This window comes from Anolis sagrei, chromosome 3, assembly GCF_037176765.1.
Source record: "Anolis sagrei isolate rAnoSag1 chromosome 3, rAnoSag1.mat, whole genome shotgun sequence".
Classification (NCBI taxonomy): Eukaryota; Metazoa; Chordata; class Lepidosauria; order Squamata; family Dactyloidae; genus Anolis; species Anolis sagrei.
Window position 1 is genome coordinate 227,992,176 of NC_090023.1, and position 22,091 is coordinate 228,014,266.

General features: G+C 37.6%; 1 protein-coding gene across 3 annotated transcripts in view; it reads right to left on the bottom strand.

Moving 5' to 3' along the window:
* LOC132770706 (glypican-5-like) overlaps nucleotides 1–22,091 on the bottom strand; it is a 445,124-nt gene that overhangs the window by 175,554 nt on the left and 247,479 nt on the right. For all 3 annotated transcript variants that reach the window (XM_060767937.2, XM_060767938.2, XM_067465942.1), the window contains one exon: nucleotides 10,991–11,111. In XM_060767937.2, coding sequence (XP_060623920.2) covers nucleotides 10,991–11,111 — 121 coding nt within the window. The remainder of the gene's footprint in view (nucleotides 1–10,990; nucleotides 11,112–22,091) is intronic.

The following is a 22,091-nucleotide window of genomic DNA, read 5'->3' on the forward strand; positions in this document are numbered from 1 at the left end:
CTTTCAGGTAATTTCTCAGTAAACAAAGTGAGGGGTCAGACAATAATGGACCCAAAATGGCATGTGTTTTGGCCCAGATGCATATGCCTAATAAGTATGCATAGAATTAGAAGTGTAAGAGCTGAACTGCTTGCAAAAAATTAAAAAAAACATGACCATTACAATTGGCAAACTGCTTATTTTGTCCTTTGCAATGTGGACGAATATCAAAATGCTGGGTTTTTTTTTAACAAAACCAAAAAACTGATTTTCAACATCTCTTGATTACATAGTTATAATTAAAATAAAGCTGATTTCCGACCAAAATGTCATCCAAATATTTTACACTACTACTATTATGGTAGATTAGATAGCACTAAAACTATCTAATTGGGGAAGGGCAATATAATATAGTCAAGAAAATAATCATAATATATGTTTTGAAATTCCTTGTATCTGATCTTGGCAAGAACGGATTTAAAATGGAGAGCCCCTTATCACAAACCTTCTCTGTGACAGTAAAAAAAAAAAAAAAAACCTCTCAGGCATCATCAGCCATTTTCCTGGCATACTGTTGAAAACCACAAAAGTGACTGCTGATTATAAGTTAGGGCTAATTCAGGAATGAGGATTCCTTTCAGCCTCAACTGGCTACCTTTCCCCTAAGTGAAATCTGTTCTCATAGTCAATTAAATTGGCTAGTAATACTAGAATAGCTTGGATGAGGATGGATAGATAAATTTGTTTCCTGCTCACTTCTCTTTCTCATAATATTCCATTCATGTTTGTATTCTGTACTATTTGTATTTTATTCTGCAAAAAAGAAATAAATCCAGTTCCAATTTATGCATATAACAAAGTACATATCAAATCAGTTTACTTCAGAATTCACAAACACTGAATTCCATTTTTTGTTGTTGTTTATTTGTTCAGTCGCTTCCGACTCTTCGTGACCTCATGGACCAGCCCATGCCAGAACTCCCTGTCGGCCGTCCATAGGTATAGTTAATCTTGCATCACACAAAGAAGGAAAAAAATGACATCAATTTTTTCCAGAAGGCAGCCAGGGGAAGCAGGGAGGAGGCTAGATACCTTTGCAATTAGCTATGAACTAACACAAGGATTGAGGGTCACACACAGCACATGCAGCAACAACAAACTCAAAATGGGCAACATTTGACACAGTTCTAATCGTGCCCTTTGAAATAATGCCAGGTTACTTTTGAGAGCTACAATTCCTTGAATTTCACAATCAGACTGGCCAATGACACCATTGAGGTATCTACCCTCCACTTCTCTTTCAACAAAAAGAATAAAAGACCTTATCCTTGACTGCTGCATCTCTCTTTACAATCAGACTCTTAAAAATAGTAATCCAGAGATGAGGGCAGGAACGTCAGTAAAAAGAGGCTGATCAATTATTCCTCTGATGTCTGCTTTTGTGACCTTATTCTCTCCTTTAGAGACTGCACTATGAAGCTAGGGAGTTTGTCTGACCTTTCCTTGCACTTACATCATAGCCATTTCTTCCCTCTAAAAAGAATACATGATTTATAACATGCCCACAAATGGCAGCACACTGCTTCACAGCTTCTACTCTTTGTATAATACAATTACAGTCAGAATAATTCCTCAAGAATGGATCAGCAACCAGAGCATGATGAATATTTTTTATTGTGAACAGCTGAGAAAGAGATATGGCTATAATGATACTTAATTGAATAAAGGTTTGGCTATTTAGGCCCAGCCTACCCAAATTGACTGGCTATTCTAGAAAGGTCATATTTTAAAAATGCTTTGCAAGTGAACATTGAAAGTTTGATTCCTTTTTACAGGTATTTGATTAGCCTTTTTCATTGCTCCCATGATTGGAAAGAGGTACTTGCCTCACAGAAAACCAATTAGAGTCATCCAAACTGAGGGTTTTTTTTGCCTGCACAATGATTTTATTCCGTGCTCGAATCTTAGGAATACAGGATGCGAGTCAAATGACCTTCAGGTTCATTTCTGCAGTTTAATTTGGAGGCAGGTACATTTTATTAAGAGTGATGTATTCTTTAATTTTAATCTTTCCTTTATCTTTTAGTACTTAGATGCCCAAACCACAGCATTCCTTTTTGAATGTAGCTCTTGTGGCTCTGACTCAATATATACTTCAGATTTATTAAGATTAACTCTTTTTAATGAAAACATACAGAGACAGAGCATGGAAAAAGTATATATAGAAAAGCCCGCCAGGGCAAATAATTCTTTAAAACGTTTGCAAGAGAAATGGCAACTATATATTCTTGGACAAGAATAATATGCTGGTCTTTTTAAAAGCAACCTAACACATAGTAATACAAGATGTGGATTGGGAGTTTTGATTTAAAATGTTATACTTGTATTTAAATGAGACAATATTTTACATGATTTGTGTCCTGGGGAAAAATATTCTTGTTTTTAAACTTTGAAGTGCATTAGTGATTCTTAGTTTAATTATATTCAAAGGTAGTATAGTTTCATACAAAACAAAGAGAACATCTATATTTCTCAGGTACATAAAATCACATTCTTAGCATTAGATGGTGTAGGCACTCAATACATTTGAGACAAGCTGTTAAATAAAGAGTCTATAGAGCTTTTAAATATATTACTTCCTTAGAAAAGCAATATGCGAATCCACCTACAATTTCCTGCCTCTGATTAGTAACAAATCTACCTGCTATTACAAACGTCATGAGGTAACAAATCCATACAATTTGTTACTCTTTGGATGATGTTGCATGTAAGCCTGATTCTGGGAACAAAGTAAAATAAAGTCAGCTGAGCTGATTTCAGAGAAAGGTCGTTAATTTGCTTCTGGTTTTAATGACAGAATGTGATGCTACAGACATTGTAATGTGAGTGGATTGAGCTCCCCCTGTCAGCTCCAGCTCCCCAAGCGAGGGTATGAGAGAAGCCTCTCACAATGATGGTAAAACATTAAAATATTCGGACAGCTCCTGGGCAACATCCTTGCAGATGGCCAATTCTCTCACACCTGAAGCGACTGGCAGTTTCTCAAGTTGCTCCTGACATGAAAAAAAAATACTGTAATCTTTTACAGGAATTAATTTCATCACAAAGCAGTAAAAGAGAAGCTGTTTGATCAAACCAATTCTTTTGTTATACAACCTTTGGCACACCTGATATTTTCTCTATTGCAAATATCAATGAAATGAAGGCCAATAAATATACTCTGAGGATCAGAATTCACCCATTCAAACAAAACTTACTTCCACATTTAAACAAAAGCAATGAAAGGAACAAGAAGCAAAATTCATATCCACACATGTCCATGAAATAGAGGTACTTTGCTGTGTACAAATTAGTTCCCTTTGTTTCTCTTTATCAGAAAATGTGAGGTGTACATTCAAGCTTTTTCACTTTGTTTAATTGTCCTGACATGGCAGACCCATTTCCACCACCTCCACAGGGAATTTTGGTCTGATTGATCACTCTGTCCAACTAACCCAGTATGTGGCATATCCAATTACATCAGCAACTTAGCAACTTCCTCTCTTATCAATTAGACAGAATAGATTCCTCCCCTTATTTTATTCCTCAGTGAATTCTAATTAGATTCATAGGCAGTTTCTCTTTTAACTTGCCCTGGAGGTTGCAGCCTCGATGCCATCCATTCTGAGTTCACTCAACATTCTCCTCATTACCATGCACTAGATCGCAACAGTCTGATGTCTATGGTGATCAAGGTTATATTTGTGGTTCTTCATTCTAATTTGATCATATTTTGTTCCTTAAGAATGGTATATAAAGAATGCTGAAGTCATCAAGTCAAGAAGTGTATCTTATATTTTATTTTCATATGAATAACAAAACTATGGTCGGTTGTCTCTCCAAATAAAGAGTGAGACTACTTCCCTGATTCATAGAAAATTGTATACATGCTACTATTAATTCAGATTTGCATAGTGAAGGTAAAGGTTTTCCCCTGACATTAAGTCCAGTCATGTCTGACTCTGGGGGTTGGTGCTCATCTACATTTCTAAGCCGAAGAGCTGGCATTGTCTGTAGACACCTCCAAGGTCATGTGGCCAGCATGGCCGCATGGAGCACAGTTACCTTCCCGCCGGAGCGGTGCCTATTAATATATTCACATTTGCATGTTTTTAAACTGCTATGTTGGCAGAAGCTGGGGCTGACAGCAGAAGCTTACACCGCTCCCCGGATTTGAACATGTTACCTTTCAGTCAACAAGTTTAGCAAATATAACATTTAACCCACTGCGTCACCAGGGACTCTAGCAGATTCTCATACATGCTTTAATTAATGTGCTAATAGCCAGACATACCTGATGCTAAGGACTTTCTAAAAATGCCTTTTTAAAGATATGCTAGAGACAAGATACACCAGTTCTATACAAGGCATTATAGATACTTTTGGAGCATAAAGCTTAGCTCCAATAACTAGTCCCAGTTAAAGTAGATCTGTCAAATCAATAAGGTTTAATTATACCAATAAGAGTTACATAAATGTTAACCATCAATTTATTTGATAGGTCTTCTCCATTAGGGACTAACAATTCAATTTATACCTAAGATTAAAAAGGTTTTTTTTACAAACAGAGGACAACCCTACACCTATACTACACTTAAGTCAATCCTCTGATAAATGGCTTGTAGCTTTGACTTTAGATAAACATTAACTTTATTAATCTGTTTTAAAAATATTTGTCATAGCTATGGGGGCTTGATCAATTTGATCAACGTCAGGAGAGAATGTATTTAGAACATGGCCATACAGCCCAAAAAAACCTACAACAACCCAGTGATTCCCGCCATGAAAGTCTTCGACAATACATAGACTCTATAATATTGAAAAGGAGTATATCCAGCATACATTGGGTGTATAGAGAATGATGCTGTAAATTTACCATACATAGCATGTTGTAGTTCAGCGTGATGGTAACGTTGCTAATACTGGTAGGAGGGTGAAGAGGGCTGCGCAGGTGTTGGAAGAGGAGCAGCAGCGAAAGAGGATTAGAGAGATAATCATGGCTCCGAGTGATTCTGAAACCTTTGAGGGCTTCTCTGACTGTGAAATGGGGGATGGGGAGGAAAGCAGGGGAGTCAAGCAGGCTACTTGCGAACAAGAGTCTGACGAGGAGATTCAAAGGAAGCGTATCCGTGATATACTTAACGCTCCTACAGAGGACAAGGACTTCATGGGGTTTGAAGGGAGTGATGGGACTTGGAGTGACATGGGGGAGGAGGATGGGCTTGATTGGACCCGTGTACAGGAGATTAGGGATATCTGTAACCAACCCACCTCCAGCGATGACTTCAAGGGGTTTACAGGAGAATGGCAACCGGGGAGCACTTGGCAAGATCTAAGTCTTGACAGACGCTGGCAGAGGTAGAGGGATGGACGCTCGGGTTCAGCTGCAGGGAATGGGGCAGCTGAGAGCAATAATGAAAGGGTGAGGAGCACCTCATCTTCTGATGAGGAACTTTAGGATAAAAGTGGGTTTTGTTTGTATGGATCTTTGCAGAAGGCAAAGTGTTTCTTTTGGGGTGTGAATCTTTGTTCCTGCCACAATTCTTGAGCTTGGGTCCTTGGACTACAGATTCCTGTGTTCCTGTGTTTACTTCTTGTGATTCCATGAACGACGACTTCTACTCTACCGCTTTGACTCCGGACTGTTTTGGACAACACTTTTTGCCTCTTGGACTTGGTCAACTTGCCTTTGGAATGTTTTTGGACTCTGTTTTTGCCTCTTCCTAATGTGCTTTTGAACATTTTGTGAACTGTGTGAGTTTAAAGTGGATTGCTGTACTTTTTTGTTAAACCGGATTAAACATCAAGATAATCCGGGTTATATTTTAGTTGCTTATATCACCTTGTTTTTGATACCAACTCGTTGGTTGAGCTTGAGGCACTGAATTTAGATGTTTCAAAGACTCTTTTGTGAACAATAAAACTGTGTTTGGACCTTGTACTCTGTGTTTGGCTTTACTGAGGCTTCTGGGTCTTGACATAGCATGAGCCTACACAACTCTACACAGAAGTAAGTCAAATTACGTTTAATAGACTTGTTTCTGGGTAAATGTGTATAAGCTTGCACCCTTAATCGTCTTCTGAGTGTCAGCTTTTATTCATAAATTAATCCAACTTCAAGCTAAAAACCTTGAGAAAATGGCTACATGTGTTTGATGTCCTGCTGAAAGCTTAAAAGGGAAATTTAACTTCTTTGATGCTTTCATCTCTAAAGAAATCTCACTAAAATTATGATCAAAGCAATTAATAGTACTTAACAACAAATCATCTTAAGGCAATAATAAGCATTCTGCTGAATCCAAGCAATCAATTACATTTTACAAATCTTCATATGGGGCGGGGAGGCAGAACTTTATTTAACTTTTTTTCCCCAAAAGGTCAATGAGATGTCAGTAGAAGCACAACTCATATCAAGGAGCAATTCGGTGGTTATTATATATTATATATTATATATCATAGGGCTGGGAGGTCTTTTGGTTATTGTGGGATACATGGTTATATTTGGTTATTGTGGGAACCCATAAAGTGTACACATCACATCACCTCTTTCCCTTCAGTGTACAACACTCTCATATGTACATATAACCTAAACCTTTTCCTCCCCTTCAAGCTACCACAGAGCACATGTTTCAACCTCTTTTTCTGGCTCACTGAGATCATCTTCAATCCCCTCCTGATTCTACTAGGAAATGGGGCATGCTGAGATGACTTCCAGCAGCCCAAATTAACTGGGTGTCACCCCTTTTTTGCAACAGAAATGGCTGATTATGCTAGAAAAAGAGGTTCACAGAACATTATGTCCCTTGTGTGGCACTATTCATGCCAACTGATCATTTTAGGTATAGCACTGAAGAACACAGTTTGACCATTTTTGATATACCGCATATAAAATAATGCATTTATTTGTGGCATTGCTACAAGACACATCTCTTTTTAAAGGTGTAATGAACACTAGTAGTTTTCCTCATCCTTGCTGATAATGGGTACATGGAGATACTCCTCCAAGCATATGTTCAGTTGTAACAGAGTTGTCATAATTTGGGCCTTTTTTGGGAATAATTTTCCTGAAAACATTTTGGGATCAAAAAGATGTGTATTTTGTGCAATATACATTTTAAGTTGTTTTTGCTTTGGGGCAAACATTTTCTTTTCTGTATCCTTTCTCCCCCCCCCCCCCCCCACCTTTCTTTCTTTCTTTCTTTCTTTTTTCTTTTCCTTTTTTTGCAAAATAATCATTGTGGTAAAAAAAAAAAAACAGACCACTGAAATGCACAAAAGCACTTATCAGCTATTAGGATTTTTGGGAGTTAGGGGCCGGTGCATCTGGGGACCCACAGATTAGAAGGCATTGCCTTAGGATCATGAGAGGGGAAGGGGGAAGCCCTAGTGGGGTCCTTAAAGAATTGGTACAATGTGTTATTTGTGTATGGAGTTGTTATGATTTAATATGTTTAATGCTTTTAAATGGTATTCATATGCTTATTGTTTCTAGTAATTTTATGTTATGTTTTATATGGTTTGTATAATTGGTATTGAATTTTTGCCTAGATGTATTGTATTCTGCTCTGAGCCCCCCGAGGGATGAGAAGAGTGGGATAGAAATGAAGTAAGTAAGTAAATAAATAAATAAATACTTGCTCAGCAGGGAGAAAACTATCAAAATTGTTTGGAAATATGAGAATAGTGTAAATAAAGATTTTGACATTTTATCTCTGTACCTATATACATATCTATATAGAATGGAGGTTGCCATTTACCCCCCCCCCCCCCCCAAGAAGGACAATAATAGGAAGACTATAGGCATTGGGAAAAGCAAAGGGGATACGAGTTTGGCCTCTGTCCACCCCTGTGTCATTAGCTAAACAGTAGCCCTTAGTTTGTCCATATTTTTCTATTTTACTTCCCTAGTTCTTGCTATACTCTGTTTTCAAGGCCAGGGTTCAAAGAAGTCCAAATGACTTAAATGGTATAATTAACATTTTCCTTTTGTATGCCAACATACTCCTTTATTTAAAGAAGGCACTTCTGAAACTCTACTGTTTTTTTAAAAAAAGAAGGTGTGCCAAGTAGTATCAGAATAATCCTTTTTGAAGGGACAGGGATCCTTGAATGTACAAAATTAATCATGTTCTCTGTCATCAAAAAGTACTCTTAAGATGACCTCGGCTTAAATCCCAGAACTGAAAGCAAAAGAAATTAATTTGAGCCAGGAGTTTACATGATATACACTGTTCATCTCCACACTAATCCAGACAATCAATATTACAGCCAGGAGCAGTTGTCAAAAGTTGTTGTTGTTGTTCATTCGTTCAGTCGTCTCCGACTCTTCGTGACCTCATGGACCAGCCTACGCCAGAGCTCCCTGTCGGCCGTTACCACCCCCAGCTCCCTCAAGGTCAGTCCAGTCACTTCAAGGATGCCATCCATCCATCTTGCCCTTGGTCGGCCCCTCTTCCTTTTGCCTTCCACTTTCCCCAGCATAATTGTCTTCTCTAGGCTTTCCTGTCTCCTCATGATGTGGCCAAAGTACTTCAGCTTTGTCTCTAGTATCTTTCCCTCCAGTGAGCAGTCGGGCTTTATTTCCTGGAGGATGGACTGGTTGGATCTTCTCTTGTCCTTCCTATTCTGTTGTCTTCTTCCACTTCCATGCATTGCTTATTTAAAAATAGTTCCTTATCTCTTCTGGCTAACCTCTGGAATTGCGCATTTAACTGGGCATATCTCCCCTTTTCACTGTTTCCTTTTGCTTTCCTCCTTTCTTGGGCTACTTCCAGTGTCTCAGCAGACAACCATTTTGCCTTCTTGGTTTTCTTTTTCTTTGGGACGTACTTTGTTGCCGCCTCCTGAACAATGTCGCGGACTTCTGTCCATAGTTGTCAAAAGTTACCTATTCTTTAATGGTGAATGATTAGGGAGGAGATGCTAGCCTGTCATTACAAACTCTGTAGATGCCATTATCAACACGTTCCTAAATTGGACAAGAAAAATAAGCTTACATTCAATGAAAATTGACTGATGCTAAATCTAGTAGGTGGCCCTGGCTAATTTGGATTGACACCATCTATGCAACTTGAAAAAGTAATGCATGAAAGTACCATAATAGCATTGTGGTACCATAATATTTTCAGCAGTGAGTGACTGAAGCGCTACACAGACTATACACAGCACACAGTGCCCAAGTAAATCACTTAAGCAGGCACACATTCATCATTTTTCTGGCACACCTACTGGGAGATCATCTTTTCTTTTGAGCTGGGAAAATTTTAAAAAAATCACCTTCAGCAAAACTTTGTAAGCTACCTTCTGTAGATCAACAGGTCCCCACAGGGCCTTAATTTGTGCAAGCTGTTTCAAAACCTTAGGCACTGAGCCATCAAAAATACAGTTCAATTCCATAGAAAGTACTCTGGGGATAGTATGTGACAAATGTAGCACTATAGGAATAATGAGCCATGATCAACATCATAAGCAACTATGGAATTTGCCTGGGCTTGCTGCAAAATTGCTTGGTCAGTCAATACATATTTAAATATATAATAGTTTGTTCTTTGCAAAATCCTACTGCTATGTCATTCATTTCATGGTTAGATCATTCACATCCAGGTTTCTTAAAGGACTGAATAAGAAAGTTAACTCTGCTGAGGTATTTGTCATGCTTTGAATGAAAGAATGGAAATGAGCAACCACCTGAAATTTTTTACAAAAAAGTATTGCTCGCTCAAAATATGTTATTGTGAGATTCAGTGAAACATTCAAAATAGAGACAATATGATTTTTACATTGCTGTCAGTAGTGCTGCCAGTTTCATGGGCTGGAGGACAATTTTCTGCAGTTGAGAATCAGTTGCACTCATAGAATCATAGAGTCGGAAGAGACCTCATGGGCCATCCAGTCCAACCCCCTGCCAAGAAGCAGGAATATTGCATTCAAAGCACCCCCGACATATGGCTGTCCAGCCTCTGTTTAAAAGTCTCCAAAGATGCAGCATCCACCACACTCCGGAGCAGAGAGTTCCACTGCTGAACAGCTCTCACAGACAGGAATTTCTTCCTAATGTTCAGATGGAATCTTCTTTCTTGTAGTTTGAAGCCATTGTTCTGCATCCTAGTCACCAGGGCAGCTGGAAGCAAGCTTGCTCCCTCCTCTTTGACTTACTTTCACATATTTATACATGGCCATCATGTCTCTTCTCAGCCTTGTCTTCTTCAGTCTAAGCATGCCCAGCTTTTAAGCCGCTCCTCATAGGGCTTTACGTTTCCACATGAATCATAGCCCTGACTGTACAGGCCAGGCAGGAATCATATCAGCTAATCCCTACTTTCAGAAAAAGCTCCTGAAGATATCATTGGCAGTGTAGATTTCAACTTGGGCAAGGGGGACAAGGGATTAATCATATCAGCCCCAAAACTCAACTACGTACAAATACTGAGCAAGTAATAGGCAAAATTTACAAACTCTTCTTAAAACCTAAGATGGAAGAGCAAGTTAAGGATTGTATGACAAAATGGGTTAGAAATTTTGAATGTAATATACAAATAGATGAGTGGGAATGGATGTGGTCAAAAGGTTTAAAATTCCATTTGTGTTATGATTTTGCAAAATTTTTAATAGATGATGTATTTTCTGTACATGATACCAGATAATAGTCTAAAATGTCTAAAGTTTCAACAAATGCTTTCTAGAAATGTGCCTTTATATTATATATGGTGGACTGGATAGGTGAAAAATATTGGGCTAAAAACACAGTCTTATGTAAAAAACATTTTTTAAAAAAAAGATTAAGATTCAATCAAAACTTGAATGTTTTGGGTGTAATGGATAATCAGTTAGAAAGGAACCATGGAGTAATTATTCAGTATGGCTTATGTGTGCCATGGTTTTGTTTTGTTTTTGTTTGAGCTTGTGGGGCTGATTATCTGAGAGGAACAATGCCTGCATAAAGCTTTTAGCATTTGCTGTTGTGATTACTTACTTGATTAAAATGTTGCAACTTATCAATTAAACTGCTGATGTGTGGGTCCAACCCTTTGACTTTCAGTTCTGGATTATCAATTTGTGCCTTCAGTCCATTGGTCACCACTCGGTTTGTGTAACTGCAATTGAAAAGGATAAGCTGCAGTTAGAGACAATAAAAGTTGTAAAATGGTTGTTTAAGTTGAGTATAAAATGCCTTTTCAAGGCCCATGCCTCAGAAGCATATAGCAAAAGCATTTTCACTTGTGGAGGAGAAAGAAATGGTCTGAGCCCCTGTAACAATAAAAGCAGTTTCTGGGGGGGAAACGTTTTCATACATAATGACAAAAGTAATCCCCAATTAGTACATATAAATTAGTAAAAACATTGTGAAGCTTCCCAAAAAAAAAAAACCCCAAAAGAAAATCAATTTAAAACATAATCTATTTTTTACATAGAAAGTAATTGTGTAAACTAAAATCATAATAACTTGAAGATAAATACTTATTGTGCAAATCATTGTTCTATGTGATCTGAGTTGTAAATACATTCCAAAGAACTGTGATTCGTATGCAAATTCACAAAAACGATCCACCTTGAAAACTTTCAAAATATATTACTTTCCACAGCCAAAAGGCCTAAAATTGTTTATCTGTGATTCAAAGCTGAATATATTGTAAAAGCTGACCTAGCTGAAGAAGGTGAATCCAGTAGCAGCTAAAGTGTCTGCATGATGAGGGTTCCCTGTAGAGTGGGCTTTTGGTATCTAGCAGGGTTTGGTTCCAGACCCTCCGTCACCCGATACAAAAAAAATGAGTAAAATGGTGATCCTCATATAAATTAGCTAAATAAAGGTTTGTTTTTTGGATTTTAAAAAATCAAGCTGTGGATGATTGAATCTGTGAATACAGGATTTATGAACATGGAAGACCAACATTGTAAAATGCTTTCGTAAGCTTCTAAACTAAGTACTGGAGTTTCGTGGAATTCTACCATATTCCTTTACTTTGGAATCAAAACTAATTATTTCTAAGGCCCCTGTCACACAGCTGAATAAAATCCCACATTTTCTGCTTTGAACTGGTTTACATGGCAGTGTGGACTCAGATAACTCAGTTCAAAGAAGATATTGTGGGATTTTCTGCCTTGGTATACTGGGATATAGAGATGTGTGGAAGGGGCCTGAATGTTCTGCTATAAAAAGAAGCAAAATTTCAGGGGGAGGGAGAAGATTCTTAATTGGGAGGGGTAGCACCCTCATTTCCCACCTCACTGCAATACTTGAACTCCTAATCTCCTTATGGTCTTCCTTGTTTTTCTGAAACACATGTTCACTAACCAACTCATGAATAATGAGACCAGACACAAGAAATGGGATGAAACAAGGACATCTTTATTAACTGTTATCTCTTTAATTTTTATTATTATAAGCAAATCTAAGTTGGAGGGAGGGCAACTAGTGAAGGAGTGGCTGGGACAATTGGTCTTACCCAGATCACATACCCCAGTCTCCCCTGGATGAAAACACTGAAACTCGTGGTTGCTCACAAGCCAGTCAATACATTGGAAGGCTAACCAGAATGTGTAAGTCCCCAGGTCACATGGCCCCTGGGCTAAGACCCAGAGATCAACTGCAAGGTCAGGAATTTTATCCCCAACCCAGGATCATATAACACAAGAAGCAGTTCCAAATTCCCATCCTACACAACTGTTCCAGAAGGTGCATCACCAGATCCTATCTCCCCCAACACCTGCCACGAAAACCTAGTTTACTGTCAGCGTTTGGATGTAACTGGCATACATAATATGGTAAACTGCTGAATCATTCAAGCCTAGCCACATGATAAAGTGCTGTGTCACCCTAGTCATCAGGCAAGTGGCTGATGCAATGAGAGAGAGTATAAAAGCAAATATCTCCAATGTGCTCAGTGATGATGAACTGATGATGGATGATAGTGATGATGGATTGATGATGGACAGAGAGAAAGAGAAAGAAAGTATGTATTGTATATAGCTGTATTATTTATTTCTATCCCGCTTTTCTCCCATGATGTGACTCAAAGTGGTGTACAGCATGTAAAATCAAGACAATTACAAACCAAAAATATGAACATGAACCTCGACAAATGAGAAATTAACAATTTAAGACATCAAAACCTTATCAACTCCCATTACCCATGAAACCTGGCATAAAACTAACATAGCAACATAAATTAAAAACATACTAGTTAAAACCCATATAATGTTCTGCATCTATTGAAGATAAAGCCTTCCTACATAAGGAAAGAACAACTGTGTTTGGAGTCTGTGTTGTTCTTTCAGTGTAATTCCTACACTACACAGAGGGAACTTGGATCCTAGCTGGACTGGGGCTTGGAGTTGTTTCCAGTACTCTGCTAAGGTGAACACACCACCCTTGTCTGGTCCTCCATGGCAGTGTAGGGCAGAAAGGGGCTAGATTGGTATTTCCTAAATCATCCCAATATCTGTTGACAGAACAACCAAGACTGTATCAATCAGTTGCAATAAATATGTATAAATGAAACAATTAAATAACAATCTACCTCAGCCCTCATTTAATGCATGCCAGTTGTAAACAACTTAGGGAAGAGTAGTCTGTGAAACATCGAAATGGTTCATTTTGTACTCTTCTTCAAGAAATAAAGTTTGAACAATTTCAGACTAGAAGCTAATTCCTTAAAAGTGACACAAGTGTCCTTTATCACCTATTTCTTTTGATGACGTAGATGTCTATTTATACTATATTTTTGTTTTGTGTATTTTAATATGTATTTTATGGAAATATGTTTTAATATGTGCATTTTATGGAGTGTTTTAAATGATTATGTATTTTGATTATGTGTTTTAGCAATGTTGTAACCTACCTTGAGCCATGAGGAGAGGCGGGTAAGAAATAAAATTATTATTATTACTAATATTACTATTACTATTATTACTACTATTACTATTACAATAGTGTTCATAAAACAGTTCCACTTCCTTTTAAAGTGGAACTTGTTAAGTTGCAATGCTCTTAATGATACATCCAAGAGAATTCACTAATTTTCCAAGTCAGTGAACCTGTAAGAGATATGCAATATCTCATGGTACAAATCTCAGTGAGCCCGGACGTTATTATGCATCTTTCAGTAGATCACAATCACCTTGGGCATAGTACTTATGCTATAATATATTAGAATGTCTGTGCACAAATGACCAACAGTTGTCTCAGATAATTGTATCAGGTCCTCTTCATTTTGCTTTGTTCTAGCACATTATTCCCCTCTTTGTTTTGTTGTGTTATTACAGATCAGCGCTTTTCCTTACTTGATATCTACAGGTATTCAGCTAAACTCTATCATATACAAAAGAGAGACAAAAGTCATCTGACTGGGACTATAATATTGATATTATTTGAAATGACTACTAATATTTAATGGATACTAATGAGAATAGCCACTTTCACTTAGCAGAATACATCAAGATATACATTTGTGCAGCATATGTAGGGCCGATTAAACTATTTGACAGCTAATATGGTACAGTGACCAGAGTGTTAGACTAAGGACATCATCCCATCCCATTCCATGACACACTGCAATGTTCAGTGGGGCTCCATCGTAAAAGGGAAGGCAAAGCAGAGTATGCCACCATGGCAGCAACACAGGAGGCTTCCCGTGTTGCTTTGGATCAACAGGAGAAGCTGGGTGGCAGTTGCTTCCCCACATGTGATGGGCCTCCGATGAGTTGGGCAATGTGGTGCATGGGGTGATGGGTTCACCATGCCCTGGATGGGCACTGCCAAAATTGTCACAATCTGAGGCAATTCCGGTGGCCTTTGTGAAGAGATAGAAAGACTAGGATGCACATTTTCACTGATCCATCAAGCTCACTTGGTGATCGTGAACATCAAAACCAGAAACAAAATGCTTCCAGGCAACAAGGCTTTCTAGTATCAAAATAAATCTCTTCCAGCCCACAAAAAAACTCCATGATTCCAGTTTCTTCAAGACCACCCCCATGTTTTCTCTCTATTCAAGAAAAGAAAACCCATTCCTACAACAACATCAAGATTCCAGTTTTTACGCCCCGCCTTCCAAACACACCCTTCAATGCAGACAAAGGAAATATCCCACCTCCATGTTCTCCTCTCCAAGAAGGCAAAGGAAAGCCTTCCTTTGAGCAATATCAATACTTCACTTTTCTTCTCTCCCTCCTCCTATACATTTATTCATATCTGGAAAAAGCATGGTAAATTTCAAATGTTGCTAATGGGGGCAAGGCAAATTGGGACTTGAATACACTAAGTACACTTTATACTGTGCATTCCAGGCAGAGTTAAATAGCAGATCTAAGTCAGCCAAAAATAATTTTGGTCTTTCATACACAAATTATCATTTTCCAAAAAGTATTAAGAGAGGCCTATACCTTATTTTTAAACACACAAACATATACCAATATATGTTTGGGTGTGTGTATGTGTGTGGGCACATGGTAGTTTCAATGGAGGAGCCACATTTCATATTTAGCATCATTTTGTAATCATTATACTGAGCATGCAGTATAAAGATTTGCGGGAGATCTAAGACCATGAAATACATCAGTGGAAAGCCTCCAGTTTCCTAATAGCCTATTTTATCACTCCACAAACAGTCTGTTTCTTACCTCCAAAAAAAAGGGGAATTCAAGATTTATGTCACAAAAGCATCTGATTACTCTTACAAAGTCTCTTGATTAAATACCTTATTTCCATTAAACTTAAAAATCTAAATAACTAAGTCCATGGATGTAGCTATTTGAAGTCTACAAACTAATTTGCATTTTATACAACTGTAAAAGACAAGGCTATATTTTGGTATGAACAGAGCTTGAAAATGGTTTTGAAACAGGCCCATGTAGAACAGCATAATTTCTTTCAAGCTGTGTGCTCTTTCAGAGGCTCTGAAAAGGCTGTCCATCCTTTGCTAAACATATGCAGATTAATATATTTAAATCCCTTCCGGCTCCCCCCCCCCCTTTTTTTTTTTTTTTTTTTTTTGCAGAGGAACTGCTATTGACCACAGAGAGACCGCTCTGGAATCGGTAATTTGAAGACTGTTACCCTGAGATATGTGTGATTGAAGGACTTTAGGATAATAGCTTTAAAACACTCATGGGGAAAAAATTAAATATTAAGTGAAGTACCATGATACCTAAAGATCCAAAACAGTTGGGGTTTTTTTTAAAAGCCTAGCACAAAATTCAAAAAACAAACAAAAATAATTATCAGAAAAAGACAAAATATAACAGAAAGCAGAGGGATTTTAAAACATAATCTGTTAATTGCTAAAATGAACTATTAGAAATTAGATTATGGAAATATCAAAATGGGTTTATGTGTAAAATAATTTACAACTGTGCTTTATAGTGTTTAACAATGAAACACTATATTTGACGCTTATTGGAAATACAGTATTCACTATTCACACAATTCATAGAAAGAGAAAAATGCTAAAATTCTTCAGAAAATATTGAAAAAAGATGTGTGTGTGTGTGTGTGTGTGTGTGCGTGCGTGCGTGTGAATAACCAGCACCAAAAAATGAACAACGTCAACATAGGAACATGACATGCATTACATTTAGGTATTATGAAAGACTGTCAAAAGTGGAGTTTAGAAACCAGTATTGAATGTGACAACTAAAACAGTATTAAACATTTCTATACTTAAATGACAAAGGAAAAAACTAAAATAAGTATTAAAACCACCTAAGACTGTGACAGCATCTTGCACTAACAAGCTATTGCTGCTGCACAAAAGCTAGTGACTTTGACAGTAATTTTGGGGTGCTGGTCAGCCAGAAGGTAATCAACATAAACCTTATGGATCTTCCTGATGAACTTTTAAAAATTGGACTTATAAAATGCTTTTGAAGGTCTCAGTAAAAAAAAAGTATAGTAAAACGTGCCCCACAGTTTCCACTGTCTCAGCCTCACAGGGACATAGGCGTTCATTGTATGGTACTTTGTTATATCTTCCCTCCAGTAGAGCTGAAGGGAGTACATTGAATTTAGCCTATGTTTTGGGATAATATATTGCCTAAGTTGTTTCTGAATGCATTGATGAAAAACTGCACCGCTTTATGACAGGTCTGAAAAAAGAGGAGTTACTCAGCAAGACTAAAAGAAATTAAATCTATGCTGTGGGAGAAGACTCTAGTCCACAAAAATTACCCAATATTTCTTAGCCTCAAAGGAGCTGCAGGTTGTTGGTATCTTTTCCCTACAACATAAAAACTCAGCTCTTGGAAGAAAATAAGTAAACTCAAAACATTAGGCTTTGAACTATTTTGAAAGAAAAACAGAAACTAATGGTATAAACTTCATTGTGGCTTAAAAAAGTGTGATTATTAAAGAAATCTTCTTACAGTAACTTGATAGAAAGAGTAGAGAAGAAAGGATTGCAATATCTTTAAATTTAAAACCTAGCTCTGCAATTTGTACTTAATAGATAGCAATCTACATATACAGGAAAACATGAGACATTGTAGAATTATTTATTGCTATATTTATATTGCTTGATTTCTCCTGTTTGATTTTTTTTTAGTTTGAGAATAATTCTAGTCTCAGAGGTTTAATGGTAGATTGCTTAAATCGAATTCAGTTGATGGTAATTTGTTAATCTGGCAGCTAAACCAACATTAATTCTACCTAGAGCAGGCTCATGGAAATCAATAGTAAGTAAGTAAGTTGTGACCACAAGTGCAATTCATTTCACTTTAAGTAGGACTTAAGACCCTTCCAGACATGCCTGGATCCTGGGAGGAATCTCAGTTCTTGCAGGAATTGAGGCCTCACACCTCCATCAAACCCTGGGATTTCCAGGGATGGTGGTGATGGTGACTACATGCTTTCCCGGGTCAAACAGAGGTTGACTGAGAAGGACATGGAGCTTGCCCTCCATGCACCCCCAAAACTTCCCTGAGGGGCCTGGCTGCATGCTCAAATTCCTCCCTTGAAAGCTTCTGGTGCTTAATCAATCTGGAGTTAACTAGGAAATCCCATTTTACTATGGATTACTTCAGGTTTACCTGAGGCATCCTTTGGATGTGTTGTCAAAGGCTTTCATGGCCAGAATCACTGGGTAAGTTTTTCATTCTGTATGGCCCTGTTCTAGAAACATTCCCATCCTTTGGATGCCTCAGGTAAATCTGAGACAGGTCACAGGTTATAGGCCTGTCTGGAAGGGCCCTTAAGTCTGTTTGCTTCTTTTAGATTTTGTTTTTTCTCTATTTTTGTACATACTTTTATTATTATGTGCCTCCATAAACACAGTAAGAAATGCATTGATTGTGACAGACGTATATTTTTGTTTTTATTTAGAGTGAGTCCAGTGCTTGATAAGGAAACAAACAGAAGTAATTTCTATGCACTTTAAATATGCATTGAGATTATGCAGTTACACTGAATTATTATAAATTAACTTTGAAAGAAAGACCGGAACCCCAAATCAAAGTTAATTGCACTTCAATCCTATTTCTGTTTCTTGCCTAGAAATAACATATTAACAGATACATGCTAAAAACTACTTGAAATCCAAAATACATGGTTCACTGTACACTGAGTGGTGGATTTTGCTGGAAGGGACTCTTAATGTTCAGGTCTCCATTAATATTTATAAAAAAGTAGATTGAACTTTGAAATAAAAGTTACTTAGCTTAGAAAAGGCAGAGGAACGAGAGACCAGATTGCCAATATCCGCTGGATAATGGAGAAAGGCAGGGAGTTTCAGAAAAACATCTATTTCTGCTTCATTGACTATTCTAAAGCCTTTGACTGTGTGGATCATAATAAATTGTGGCAAGTTCTTGGTGGGATGGGCATACCAAGCCACCTTGTCTCTCTCCTGAGGAATCTGTACAAGGTCCAAGTAGCAACAGTCAGAACTGACCATGGAACAACAGACTGGTTCAAGATTGGGAAAGGCATACGGCAAGGCTGCATACTCTCACCCAACCTTTTTAACTTGTATGCAGAACACATCATGCGATGTGCGGGGCTGGATGAATGCAAAGCTGGGGTGAAAATTGCTGGAAGAAACATTAACAACCTCAGATATGCAGATGACACCACTCTGATGGCCGAAAGCGAGGAGGAGTTGAGGAGCCTTCTAATCAAGGTGAAAGAAGAAAGTGCAAAAGCTGGGTTGCAGCTAAACATAAAAAAAACAAGATTATGGCAACAAGAATGATTGACAACTGGAAAATAGAGGGAGAAAATGTGGAGGCCGTGACAGACTTTGTATTTCTAGGTGCAAAGATTACTGCAGATGCAGACTGTGGCCAGGAAATCAGAAGACACTTACTTCTTGGGAAGAGAGCAATGTCCAGTCTCGATAAAATAGTAAAGAGTAGAGACATCACACTGGCAACGAAGATCCGCCTAGTCAAAGCCATGGTATTCCCTGTAGTAACCTACGGATGTGAGAGCTGGACCTTAGGGAAGGCTGAGCGAAGGAAGATAGATGCTTTTGAACTGTGGTGTTGGAGGAAAGTTCTGAGAGTGCCTTGGACTGCGAGAAGATCCAACCAGTCCATCCTCCAGGAAATAAAGCCCGACTGCTCATTGGAGGGAAGGATACTAGAGACAAAGTTGAAGTACTTTGGCCACATCATGAGGAGACAGCAAAGCCTAGAGAAGACAATGATGCTGGGGAAAGTGGAAGGCAAAAGGAAGAGGGGCCGACCAAGGGCAAGATGGATGGATGGCAACCTTGAAGTGACTGGACTGACCTTGAAGGAGCTGGGGGTGGTGACGGCTGACAGGGAGCTCTGGCGTGGGCTGGTCCATGAGGTCACGAAGAGTTGGAGACGACTGAACGAATGAACAACAACAAGCTTAGAATATTTCCAATTAGGTTGAATAGAGCTTTTTTCAAAGATGTACATAATTAGTTTTCTTCCAACTTTTGCTTAAATGAATGTACAGAGAAATTGTTTTTTTCTTCTTCAAGATATGCATCATAGTCGATAAATATGGGACTACAAAGTCAACCCTTCTCTGTGTTATGTGACTCTACCTAGTCAAGCTATTGCCAACTGAAATGCTGTAAAGATATAAATAAAATATTGCATTTGAAAAATAAATTTCAGAGCACAGAATTTTTGGCAGATTTTCCTGGATTCTTCTCGTTTTAGGAATGCATTATTGCCTAGGTAGGGTGGTCTTTGATGATCGTGAGATTAGACTTCTGCTCCTGAGACTTTCTGGAGGAAACACATACACTTTCAAAAATGGGGCAAGAGGAGAATAATTACACATATTTAACTGTTCACAATTATAGATTTTCTACTTGCTATATTTATATTGCTCAGGTAACTTTATTTCTTGGATGTCTAAGGTCTATTTCTAATGGCTCAACTGAAGTTTTAATTTTCTGAGGGGAAGTTCATTTCATGTAGAGGGGCTAAGGCTTGAGTCCCCTCTGGGGTAAGAAAGGCATGATAGAAATGTTGTAAATAAATAAAATAAATAGGGTGCCACATCCATTCTTTTTGATATCTTGAGATGCTAGAATATTCTATTGAAAAAAATACCTATCAGTTACAATGCAATTAAAGAAATCTGTGGGGACAAAAACCAGCACATTTTTCATTGTTTCTAATTATTTTTAACAAGATCTGTATTTTATAAGACACATGTTTGTGCTTTAAAATATTTTTAACAAATATTTTTGTTTAATATTTGTTAAATAAAAATATTTTTCAAACTAATAAAATTTTCACACAAAGACTCAAAATCCCAGGTAGCATGATAAAACCTTTGAATTTTTTTTATCTGGGAATGCAAGCATGAAATACGATTTTATAAAAAATAAGCTAATCAGTATTCATAAATTCCAGAAAAAAGCTATCAAAAATATTTCAAGAGGAGTCTCCAAATGTGGTAAATGAGCACAAAATAAGAAACACATTCGCCTCTAGCAAATACCTGATCAAATTGGAAAATATTCAAAATGCACTATGCTGTCACTCAATAGAAGGAATACTTTTTCCAGGGCTTTATATTTGCATCTTTCACCAGTTCTAAATTCAATCTAAAAAGGAGGTCAAATAGAAATGAACTTATGCTGAAAAAGAAATGATTTAGGAAGCTAATATACTTGGCCAACATTTTTCAATCTTTCCATTTATGGCTGATTTATGATTTATTAAGATTGCTCTCTCATACAGTTTAGAATTTCCTTTTTCTACTTGATTCTTCAGGATACTCATATTGTCAGGTTTATATTTTAAAGTTTGTTGTCACAAATGTGAATAACATCACAGGTTTAACATTATTCATTGCAAATGAAAATATATATTAATTACAGAACTAAATAAAAAGGTTCTAAATTTAAGAATCCTTTTTGAAACCATTGCATTACCAATACTTCCCTGCATTGAATAAGGAACTCATAAAATTATGCAAACTGAAACTACAACCCTTGTGTAAATCCCAATAAATGTGTTTTCTATCATTAGGATTAGGAAAAGGATTAAGGCCAATAAGTGTATTCTCCTAACTTTTGAATGGATGTTGACTTCTGGCATAAACACCAACAGATTTCAAGCTATGTGACTAAAATGAGTTAAATGGAATACAGGATTAATACTTTCATAGATTTTCAAACTCCTTTTTTGTTATTTAATAGCTCAATACATTCTTAGCAAAGCTCTGGAGATCCATTATTAGGGAATGGGAGAATGCAGATGGTGCCTGAAAAAGACAAGTAAAGTGAACACTCACTTTTTGATTGTATTTATTGCTTCCACAACCATAACCAGCAAGTGACTCATGAGAGATTACCAAGACTCTAGATGACAATGACAGCTTTAATGAGAGATTCAAAAATTACTCAAGTTGTTCCTGGGGTGGCAGGTGGTGCCGACTCAGTTTATTTTCTCTGGGCAAATCTGAGTTCACAGAAAAGTCACATTCTTCTCTGGTACATGGACCTCACTGTGTTTGATTTCAGAGATTAAAATCGTCTGGGAATGCCCTGTTCTTGGTCCCGCCTCCTTTGCAGGTGCAACGGGTGGGATGAGAAACAAGGCCTTCTCACTGGTGGCCCCTTGGCTATGGAACTCCCTCCCTAATGACA